We start from the raw sequence: 12,510 nt of genomic DNA on the forward strand, positions 1-12,510 counted from the left end.
ATTCAAAATGTTACTCAAGTAAACGTACAAATGTATTAGTAGTATCAAACTATACTTAAAGTACCAAAAGTAAAAGTAGTCATTGGGCAGATTGGTCCATTTCAGAATAATATATATGATATGTTTTATAATGATTGATCATGAAAGTGTTCTCAAAGCTGGTAAAGGTGCAGCTAGTTTGAATGACTTTGTATACTGCAGGGTAGCTTGTGAATTTACTCCAGGTGGAACTAAAGTCTGATTTAACACTCGATTATATTTCACATCATTCATCCAGATCTGTAAAGTAACTAAAGATATTAAATACATTAGGTAGAAGGACACCATTTACTTCTGAATTGTAGTGGAGTAAAAGTAGCATAACATGGAAATACTCAAGTAAAGTAAAAGTACCTCAAAATTGTAATTAACTACAGTACTTGAGTAAATGTACTTAGTTACTTCTCACCTCTGTCCTGAACAGAGAATATGAACTGTTACTTTCAATTCGAACATACAGAGTCCCACGATTTTATGGGGTTAGACTGAAGCACTGCTTTGTGCATCAGTCAATCCTCAAAGGAGTTAAATCCAAGGTCCAATGCACAATGAACATATTGTCTTCAGGGATTGTATATTGTCTGTTTCCTTGTATCTTGTTGTCTTGTCCTTGTTTATGTTGCAAATGGATCTGCTGTGATGCGAGAAAAATGTCAGATTTGATCTGACAATTAAGTATTATTGTTTCGGATCGTAAGACATGCATTATTAATCCCTGAGGGAAAATTCAATTTTCACTCTGGTGATATTTACATTACATCACACAGAGGCCCGGAATACACACATGCATACACAGAACCTCTGTGGAGAGGTATCAAAGCAAAAGGGCTGCCATGGTGAGGCGCCTGGGAGCAGTTGGGGGTTTGAAGACTTACTCAATGACACCTCGGCAGTGCACCTCTCCAGCTACCATCCACAGTCTCTATTTGATCTGTGCAGGACTTGAACCGGCAAGTCCCTACCCACTGTCACCAAGTCAGGTGGACATTAACACGACTCAACATAAATGATGTTCCTTTCTAAATTATGGATATTATAATAAGCAACTGTTTGCTAACAATTTTACCATGCCAACAATGTCAGTGTTGCGTTTACACCCTTTTTTCTGCTGACTCATAGTGGCCATAAATGGTATTGCTACGTTCACTTAATTAAATTATATGTAGATTTCTGTCAATGAACATAATCACCCTGTGCCCTGAGTTGACCGCTGCACAAATGTAAAAACCATTATAAAAACCGACAATACGTTTTTTACAGCATATTTCCGGGTAATTGGTGGATGTACTGGTTGTACTTAGCCTCAGGCAAAGACATGACAGCATGTCAAGCAATCTGCTCAGCCTGCGTGATCATTACTGTGCCTGATAGGACCTGAAGTGCAGGATGCTGCCGCCTGACTCATATCTGTTTTTGCAGGTTGCGTAGGGTGAGGAAATACTTTGTTTAAATGAAGACCTTTAGCTGGAATGACCGCCAAAACCCTTGTTGGGACACACCGGAGCAGCAGTTTTTTTTTTACTACAAATGACAAATGTTAGAAAACATCCTGACACCAATGACGAAGTGTTGAAGCTTTCGGAAGGTGCTTCCATTGCTACTTGTCAAGGAATATCACATATGACGGAGAGGTCAAAAGCCTTCAGGTTTTCTAGATACTGAAAATCAGCATGTGTTAACAATGGGTGCAAAAAGATGTGTCGAAATGTTTTTCCACATCTGTATGCACAATACTCAGAGATGCAGCAAGAGCAGAACATTAATGACACAATGCAACACATTTGCATGTAGCGAGTAAACAGAGTGATCCAACACACCTTTTAATGACCATACGCTACTTCCCTCTGATCTGATGCAAAGAGGGGTACTGTTTCTAAATCTACCAGGCATTCATTAGAGCCAGTGTTGAGCTCATTGTTAAAACCACACATTTGTGTACAAGACAGAATGAGACTTGAGAGCAGCATCTCTGGCCCCATCCTCTGCTATCTAATTTGTCTCAGTCCTGCTTGATCGTGTCCCTGCTTCATCTCAGCTGATGAAAAACAATCGTCTGTATTCGCCTCCACTATTTCCTCATTCTCTCCTCTGCCTTCCTGTGGGACTCTGCTGGCTGCGCTGTAGACTGGTGAGGGATGTGAACACAGAAACATTAGCAAACACGCCAAAGACAGTAATTGTTCAATTGCAGCAAATGGACCCCATGTGACCCAGGCAAATAAACTCAGAAATCAACAAAGCCTACACAGAGCCAGTTATCTAAATTCCAATAGTATGCTCAGTAATGGAAAAACACTGTAGAAATGCCATTTCAAATAGACCTCGATGTAATCCCCGGCCCACCGGGGTCCATTTAATCAATGCTACAGACATGAGCATAGAGGAGGAACAGTCTGCAAATGGAAGTGGAGTTCTGAGTCAGCTCACAGGAGATTAAAAAGTAGAGGTGGATGAATAATGGAGGAGGAGAATGGTGGGAGAATTGCCGAATGTGGCGAATCATCAATAACGCCTCCTGTGAATAATTCTGAAAGAAAAAGACTTCTGCTGAAACTGTCTTTGCCCCCCTAAAATGGAATTGTTCTTAATTAGTTTTTGCTTTGTATTGCCTCACTCTGCGGATGAACACTCATTATTTCAGAAGCCAGCTTCCACTCATCTCACCTAAGATTACCTGAAATGCACAGCTGAAATTCTGCATTATGCAAGCGCCTATACGATAAGTGACAGCTTTCCAGTGATTAGCTGTGAAGTTTGGGAGGTAGAGGAAGTGCAGCTGGTGGAGCTCTACACCCCCTACCTGGCTGACACTGACAGCTTCAGGAGAAGAGTCGACTCCGGAGTAGTTTTTTCAGTGAGACATACACGACAAGTGCACCAAACCAGCACCGATTCATATTCAATCGATCAGCGGTGCACAGACCCCCGTGTTGACAGCAGTTTGTGTGAAAAGCCCAGCAGCGATCTCGCCCCTAAGCACCAGCTAACAGCCAGCTCCCTGTTTGAACATAATCATGTATCATTACTTCTCCAATCAATGAAGCAAAGCACCACTCCTGCAATATTTCGTGTTGTGTTTCCGCAGTGCTCGTGAGCTCTTTATTTTGGCCTTGTTAGCAAACAAGGAGCCCAGACAGACAATGACAGATATTCAAATATATGCAGAATTTGGTGGAAGTGATTCGGCAAAGTCTCCTCCTGACTGTTTTCCCTCATTATCTGACAGTGCTGTCCCCATTAACTTAAATAAATTGTTTTTTCTCACACCAGCAATCCTAAATTATAAAGATGATCTATCCTTAGTTGATGTGGATAGACATATTCACCCGTCTTCTGTGTGTCCCTGCTCTACAGTCATGTTTGTAAACCTTTAAATTAAGATTGGCTTTATGTCGCCATAAGGAGCGGGTATAGGTTGTGGACTTGCAGCTGGAACGGTGCCTTTTCCCCTGCACTTCCATGTGCTGTTGAGCAAGGCACCATCCCTGAAAGTATTTCAAGGATGCCTTACTGTGGCTGTCCGTGTGCATAGTAGTAAATTGCCTTTGGTTGAGTGACAAATAAAGTTTCCAATTTTGTCATTGATAGTTACAGCGAGGATAAATCCTCGATTTACAGAACTCTTGCGAGATGGTTGAGGTTGGACATTGACCCCGGATGGCTCAGGTTATGTCACAGGGTGATGGTGTTTGTGTGTCACAGGGTGATGGTGTTTGTGTGTCACAGGGTGATGGTGTTTATGTGTGGATGTTTGTGATGGTGATTGACCTTGAATGGTTGGGCTTAGGCATTTACTTTGGTTAAGTTAAGACATTGACCTCCTATGGTTAAAGTAAGACATTGACCTCCAATAGTTAGGGTTAGGCATTGACCTCCTATGGCTAAAGTTAGACATTGACCTCCAATGGTTAAAGTAAGACATTGGCCTCCAAAAGGAATGGTGAGGAAAGGTTTTGAGGCAGCAAACTTTGCAAGAGTGTTCGCCTTTCTTCGTCGATCGAGGTTACCTTCTATACAACTTATTTGTATCTTATCATTGCCATTTTTCCACCCAGATGAGGCCCTCTGACTCAGGGGCGCAGCTGCCCTGTGTCAGGGGGGTATGCAGCAACAATTTTGGCGCCCCCCCCCCAAATTAAAAAATTTGGGGGGGGGGCGCCAAAATTGTTGCTGCATACCCCCCTGACACAGGGCAGCTGCGCCCCTGAGTCAGAGGGCCTCATCTGGGTGGAAAAATGGCANTACATGACCGTATGATCGCCCATATTGACGCACCTAATTCCTAAACTTCTAACAGATACAAAATAAACCGATCCTTCAGCCTCATATGAGCTCTCAGACACGTTCAAAATTAAACTGTCATCGCTGTCTGAGCTTGCTGCTGTGTGCGCCATCGTGCGTTTACATGCAGATGCTGGGATCCTGAACGGTGCAGCTGGAGCGCTGTACCCGGATTGACGTCACCCATAATTTGGCGGGACTTGAAGAATCCCCGAGAAGATCCAGGAAATGGTCAACATTGAAGGGCAGATTAATGGTTATCAAAGTACAAATATCCAAAATCAGTTCTGTAACGGTTTTCAAGGGGACAATATTTACTCAAATTGATGGGTTTGGATGATGGGGGAAAATCGTGTCACAGGCTCTTTAAATCTTTCACAGAGGAAGATACACTTTATGGATGAAACATTACAACTAGAAAATGAAGTACTTTGAATAGATTTCAAAGCAGTTTTGTTAAAATCAATGATTTGTTGCTTTTTACTTTTAGATACACTTGTATTAATGCAAAACTTTACAACTGGTAGAATATTAAGTACTTGGAGTTGGGTTTCTTTATCGGCAGTTTGTGATTTTAAGGCTGTGAGAAAGGCAGTTTTGATAATTTGACAGTTTTGGGCTTATTTCTCTCACAAAGGTACTGTAAGATAGACTTGTATTGATGAAACCTTAAAACTAGAAAGTACTTTGTCTGAATAGATTGTCTTTGGGAATGTGACTAAAAGCCCTTTATGTTTTCAAGGCTATTTCATTGGAATGCAGTTTTGTTAACATCAATGATCTTTGCTTTTTTTGCTAACAGTCCGCTGCTAAGGAGGATTAACGAACAATGTGTTGTCATATCAATTTGCAGAAAGAAGTCCAGTAAATTTAGCGTTAACTGTGGACAACAAACATTAGTTTTTTCCATCAGAAAACACTGTGGAATACTTTTTGAATATTCGTTTTTATTTTTGTGGAGAACACAACCTTTGGATTCTTTATTGTCCCCAGTAACGGCGCAAAAGAAAGACATTTGCGTGGGGATCCTGATCACCTTCTCTGTGTTCTTTATTCATTAATACACCGCTTCACTGCACATTATGACTTACCTAATAGTTCCATAATTAAATAATCTTTTCTTAATTGATTTAATTCTGTTCTTTACTGCTTATTGTTCCTAAATGTCATTCTAATGTTTTTAATTGCCTATATTCAGCACTTGCCTCGGGTAATGAAGTGTGTGCTGTGTAAACAAAGCTGCATTGCCTCGCCTACAAAACATCAAAATGGAAAAACACTCGTCACAATTTCCAAATAGCCCATTGTAACATCTTCAGGTTGCTTCTTTTGTTCGACCAACAGGCTAAAACGCAAAGATATTGACAATAGCATATAACAGAAAAAGCAGCCCATCTTCACATCTGAAGCTCGATCCGTAGAATGTTTAGTTTAGTTCATCTAAAATTAATGTGAAGCCTTTTGTTAAAGGAGTCCTTATAAACCAGTGAAGGTCAGAAAGATGTTTTTTTATCTTTGTATGAAGAGTTGTTCCGTCTATCCAGCAGAGGCTCCTCTGAGTAGCCAGTGTGACGCAGGACACACTCCAACCGTGTCTCCGTCCCTAATGGACGCTCTCATGGAGGCGTGCTGATTCAACCGGGAAGACAGGCCGACTCTGAGGGGCAGGCGGCCTTATTAATGGATTGACTCATTAACAGTCCACACAGACACTTGTAAAATGTATGTAAAAGATGCAATTATAAACAGTGAGAGAGTGCTCTTAAATGTCAGATTTGTTTGAATGTGGCTGCATTTACTTCTGTAACAATGCCAGCATCTAAGTAACCTGCTGCCATGCATTCAGGCCGGCATTAAAAATGTCTGCAAATAAATTAAATAGATGAATAGGTGAGCTTGGCTTGGTTTTAAAGCTCAAGAGCGTGGGGTTTTTCGAAGAAAGTTGGACGTGCGGAGCTTGTAATGGACTGTAATTGCATCCCATTAATATGTACTAGAAAAACAGATGACAAAGCCTATACAGGAGCTGTTTATTGCCCATGACTAACTTAGTTTTACCGTCAGAATTTACATGTTTTAAAAGAGATATGAACAAGATACGGCGAATAATTTGAGTTTAAATAAAAAATTGTTTAATTAAGTAACATTGTCATAAAATGAAGAAGAGTTGACAGTGTTGAAACCTACTGTATGTTTACACTTTACAGTGTTTGAATTATGTTAAATACTCATTTGAATGTGTATTTCAGAGATACTGAAATTAGCATGATAAGCAGCTAGCCCCAGCCCATCATATCTTGTAATAAAAAGTCGAGAAGAGATACTAAGTCACTGTAGCGACGTAGCGTAAAGGCAAAGTAGTCCCAGTGGCGGGGAGTGAGGGCCCGCTCGATGAGCTAGCTAGCAAGAATGAGCTAGTTAGCTAGTTCTTTCGTCCTTGTTTTTGGTCCCAGAAACTCAAATTTCCTCAAACCGAATGCTCAATTACTACATTTTAACAATACTGTATCTGATTTCTTTTGAGGGGCCATCGTTTTTAAAATGCAACAACAGCTGAATGTTGCTTTATATGTCAAGTAAAGTTTTATGTCAATATGAGCATGATGACCAACATGCATCAGGCAATCGACAGTAGCTTGTATAAAGTTGAGAGTTAAGTTGTGATTGGATGTAAGGTGGCATGACAACGGAAAGATGTCTTCTTCCAATTTTTAAGAGTTAAAACCTAGTTGCCAAGGTTGTTCAGTGCGACAAATTTCAAAGTCCTACATCGATGTATGAGGATTCATTGTAAGGAATTACTTCATGTGTTTGATCTATTTGTTTGATTGCTTAACAGCCAAGTACGAGTGGAATTAGGACAACACACGGTTATAAAACCTTGCAGATTTAAAAAAAAAAAAATGGGATAATGGGAGGCACCAGCCGATATAAGTTGAAGAAGAGGACTGCAGACACGGCATGCATCAAGTCAAGGCGGGCTTCAATGTGTTTTTCTTATTTCTCTTATTAACGATCTCACAATCCCTCAGATTTAGTGTGTAAACTCCTTTTGTGAGGATCCTCCCCCTTAGAAGGAATACACTGCTCTAGTGATAGCTATCCATAAAGATAGTTCGATTTGATCTGGCCGAGATTTTACTGATCGAACGCTGAGAATTTGGCCGACTCCCCATTACAATGAATAATAATAATAACTTGGATTCATATAGTGCCTTTCATGAAACACAAGGAAGCTTAATGAAGGCATGTGCATGAAAATTGGTTTTCAGAGCATTGAAAAACCGCGACAAAATTGCTGAAAAGACAAACTGAAGAAAGACAACCATAATCATCAACCAAACTATTAACAATTCTACATGTTTAAGGACCAAACAAAGGAAGATAAAACCTTTTGTAATAGAGTACTGCAGAGTCCTAAAACCTTGAAATGAGTTAGCATTTTAGCACTTCCATTTCCCTCCTTTCTATGTCAACACAATTTTGGATGGGTTTTTGGTTACATGCTGATAAGGTATGTGGTTAGCATAAGCTTAAGAGATTTTAACGTTTTTTTTCTTGACAAAGACCACAAACTAAGTGATTTGTATTGAGTATAATGTTCCCTGTACTTTTGGCAATTTAATTTACGTCTCAAAAGTCATAAACTTGGTATTAATTTGTACGGATTATCTTGGTAAACCAAATGTGGAAGCATCATAAACATTTTTGTACCACAAAGCTAATATTTCAAATTACAATGGAAAAGGCCAAAAAAAATGGTCAACCGCTGCAATGCTAACTTAGGTGGTTGGGCTACAAAATGGGATCATCAATACAGCACTACATATGGGCACACACACACGTTACTGTGTATACGTATCACAATGTGACTTCTGGCTTTAAAGGTCACCTATTATGCAACATACTCTTTTTGATGTCTTTTATACATAAATATGTGTCCCCGGTGTGTAAGGAGACCCACAAAGTGTCAGAAAATACAACCTTCTCTCTTTTCCTCCTTACCCACATCTTTAAAAAGGGGGGTACAACGGAGCTAATCCAGATTTTCTGAGAACTTGACATCATTACTGAAAATGTGGGCTGGCTTTACATTGAACTCCTGGCAACGTTCCGCCCACGTCCCAACCTATCGTCTCCATATACAGACGCTAGCTGAATCCCCCGTCTGTGTATTCAGCAGGATGTCTACGGGAGGGACTTAGATTAAAGTTGTTATATAAATAATACAAAGCCATTGGGCTCTGTTCTGGCGGTAAACACTGAATAAAGAACATCTCAAGCTATGTGCTGTATCAGAAACAATGCGCAACGTGTGTTGGAAGTAATATGGTCTGTGTTTACATTAGCAAGCATCGCTAACACTCAGAGCTAACGCTGTACTGGAGAGAGTATGTGTAAAGAAGCCGGATATAAAAGGTACTGACTTCGTGGTAAAACCGCGAGAAAGAAAGAGTTTGAGCTCCATACTGTTTCAGAAATAATGCTTGATGTGGTTTGGAACATAATATGGCGTTTAATCACAGCAGAGTTTAGCTGAGTTTCTGTGTGAACGATAGAGAATATGTGTGTGATGTACTATTTTCATATGTGTGTGCCCTGTTCAGATCAGTGTCAGCGGGGCAGTCTGTTCACTCTGTTCCTGTACAGCCCGCTGCTGGCCTTCTCCTCGGTGTGCGGCCTGAGCAGTGTGCACCGCGGCCTCTGGGAGAGGGCGCAGGAATTTCTGCATAAAGTCTACCATGACATCGGGCAAATGATAACTCGATCACGGACTATAGGTAGCACATCTCTCATTCATTTTCTTGACATACTAACAGACATTAAATAAAAGAGTCGACCAGGAAAATGTTTTAATTGAATAGCTTGTTTTTCTAGTGAAACATGAGTTAGTGAACATATAATACATAGTATTTGCAATATAGTATTTGTCATATTTTATTTTATACGACTATACTCAATTTCTTACATATTTATTTTGTGTGTCAATATTGTCTTTATTTTTATTTTGTTTCAATAGTCATATAGCTTCTATATTAGTACAATTCTTTTTCTTCCAAAACCCAACATGTTCTTCTTTCTGTGTCTTTGTATGTACCATTTACACCAAATTAAATTCCTGGTATGCGTAAACCTACTTGGTGATAAAACCGATTCTGATCCCGATTCTTGAGCAGCCGTGTCCCCGGGTCCAGGGACTGTGTTTGCTCTTCATTTCCCATTGCTCTCTCCCCTTTTGACTTGTTCATCCCTCTGTCAACTAATCCATGTATCAATAACTAGCCTGAGCACTAACTGAGTTACATCTCTCACTGTCTCCACAGATCAAGCCTTTTTGCAATTCTTTGGTGACGAGTTCCTCCGGCTGCTCCTGATCCGCTTTGTGTTCTGCTCCGCTGCTCTGAGGCTGCATAAACTCTTCCGGGTGGGTCTCTGTGCTGTTTGTCTCCTCGGGAACTTTCATTGTTTGTTTGAATGCCAAAGGCTGTCCCTCTTCGGAAAAATACCAACACACTATACATTTAGCCCACACTGATGCACACGTCAGACTATTTAGAGCAAAGTGCATCTCACAGAGCATCATGGCATTTGGAAAACCCTCATTGCAACTTTGTTTGGTTTTAAACATTATCAAACACAATACATTTTCACTTATAAACGATAATAAAGGAGTGTAAAGAACATGGTATATTTTGGTGACAAAAGTACTCAGATCTTGTACTTGAGTAAAAGTAGAAGTACTGAGTGTAGGAATACTCTGTTACAGTAAAAGTCCTGCATTGAAAATAGTTCCTCAAGTAAAATTACAAAAGTATTGTCATCAAAACAAAGTAAAAGTAGTCATTGTGCAGATAGAATAATAGATATGATATGTTTTATAATGATTGATCATGAAAGTGTTCTCAAAGCTGGTAAAGGTGCAGCTAGTTTGAATGACTTTGTATACTGCAGGGTAGCTGGTGGATTTACTCCAGGTGGAACTAAAGTCTGCCAAGGCACACAGGGGATAGGACACCACCAAGAATCAATGGTGCTTCGCACGTACACGAACCTTATATCTAACACAACGTAGGAGATTGGGGAGGGGAGAAGGGACGAAAGAGACACAGAAAGAACAACCAGAAAATTTATTTGGATGCTTTACAATGATCCGGCGTTAACGTTGGTACGGGACCGGAGGGGGAGTAGGGAGGTGTGGGGGAACGGAATTGGGAGTGGGGAAAACGTAAGGAATTTTCCCCCCCCCAGGAGAACAACCTATGTTGAGTTTATACTTCGGAGAAAGGGAGATAAGTGTCGGGGTGGGGACACTTACAACCCTGTCGCAAGAAGTTCACGAACCCTTTTTTATGGAATCAATTAACGGCCCCCCCCCCAACCCCACAAAATAGGAAATGGGGTGGGTTTTAAACGGCCGTCGAGTTGTGGTGTCTTGGAAACGGTGGTGGGTGGGTGCGGTACCCCTGGCACCGACGAGGTCGGACAAAAAAACTGTCAAGGGGTCCTGGAAAAAACCGACTTATAAATTAAGGGGAAGGCGACGCTAAATAGACGATTAAAAAGAACGAAACAGAAAAGTGTACAGCACGCACTCCGAAAAACAAGAGAGACCGAAGGGCGGGGGAAAACAAACTATTTCGTGGGGGCCGCCACAGGGGTTTGGGAAGGGGGAGTTATTTGATATTTATGAATTCTCTTGTCTGACCCGGTTGACAGACGATAAACAACCGCCGACGGTAAACACATGACGAATGTGACAACATACCTTACAGCTACTCATCTTTGCGAAAACGTCGGAGGAGGTAACAAGTAAGGGTTGACTGCAGATTGCAACTCAAAAAAACTCTACTAAAACCGGGGGGGGGGGTTCCAAGGGGCCGTGTACCCTTTTAACATGATACATATAGTAATTAAGAAAGACGAAAGGTAAACCTGAATACAAAACGGTGATTTAACGGAGGGCAAATACGTTCAAAACGAGCACAAAAAGATTGTAATGGACCTTCTCCTCTGGCCCTCGGACAACCTCCCGCGACCGGCACGGTCAAAGACATACAGTAACCCCCCCCCCCCCCGGGACGGTAAGACTGGGGGCAGCTCAAAAACCCCACTGGTCTACGAAATCCATACCGAGGCACTTAGTTTTAGGGTATCCAGAACGGCAGGCGAACCACCGGCGGGCAGGTAAACACGACAAAGACCAATCCCCGACGAGAGGACACAAGGGACGAACCCAACCCCAAACCCTGAGGCCCCTTGGAAGACCAGGAGGACGCGGTGTGCTTTAGGACCAGAGCTTGGGGGTTACCGGGGCTCGGAAGACGGGACAAGAAAGGGACCGACGACCCATTCAAGAAAGACCACTGTCTCTCCAGGGAGCCCCCCCTTGACAAAAAAAAGTTCTAGGCCTTACACAGTAAAACTGTATAGGTCACGTATAGGGGCAGCAAACCACAGTGTCAATAAATCAAACAATAAAAAAAGTTGTGGGACATGCAATTTTCCACTTGAAGGTACGTATTTTTGGTGAAAACGAAAACACCAGAAACAAGAAAGTACAACGACAGGGGGGCGCCACGAAGGGGTCCCCCTTATGTTCCCACAGGGGTCTTTGGGGGAGAGAAAAAAGGAGATTGGGGGGGGGTTAGAAGGAATCCGGACGTGTCCTAAAAAAGACTAAGGCTACAATGGGGCAAACTTGGAAAAAACTGCAGTGTCTTTCACCGCGATGCCGATAACCCGGTTGAGGTGGTTAGTCCTCTGTCGGTGCCTGTAACGGCACCTTTCGCGACCTCTGCGTCATCATTGTATATGGTCCGGACATCTACCACGACAAAAGAGTGTCTTAGTCGGGTACTACGTTTCTGTCACACTTTAACTCACTTTACTCCTTACCGATTTTACGTACTAGACAACCATAAAACTTTTTATTTTTCATATTTATACGGAATATATCCATAACCAGGATGTGATACAATAAGTTTACATCGTACTATCCAGGTGAAAATCAATGCTAAGATTTCCCTGAATCATAACCCATATGTCAACCTCATAAAGTTACAATACAATGAAACAATAAAAGATGGGGTGATGTCAAGTCTCCATGTACCACATGAAGATGAGGGGATGTACAAAATTAGGAAAAAAATGAAAATGCTACACCTACTTAACTACAAAACTTTAGATTAG

The 12,510-nt window shown here is 41.4% G+C and overlaps 1 protein-coding gene across 1 annotated transcript in view; it reads left to right on the top strand.

Moving 5' to 3' along the window:
- Positions 1–2,496: 2,496 nt before the first annotated feature.
- Positions 2,497–12,510, top strand: part of LOC104967229 (protein SCAI-like) — a 10,926-nt gene continuing 912 nt past the window's right edge. The window contains exons 1-3 of the mRNA XM_010796645.1: positions 2,497–2,512; positions 8,928–9,101; positions 9,645–9,745. Coding sequence (XP_010794947.1) covers positions 2,497–2,512; positions 8,928–9,101; positions 9,645–9,745 — 291 coding nt within the window. The remainder of the gene's footprint in view (positions 2,513–8,927; positions 9,102–9,644; positions 9,746–12,510) is intronic.

Source organism: Notothenia coriiceps, unplaced genomic scaffold (genome assembly GCF_000735185.1).
Source record: "Notothenia coriiceps isolate Sejong01 unplaced genomic scaffold, NC01 NC01_scaffold00037250, whole genome shotgun sequence".
Classification (NCBI taxonomy): domain Eukaryota; kingdom Metazoa; phylum Chordata; class Actinopteri; order Perciformes; family Nototheniidae; genus Notothenia; species Notothenia coriiceps.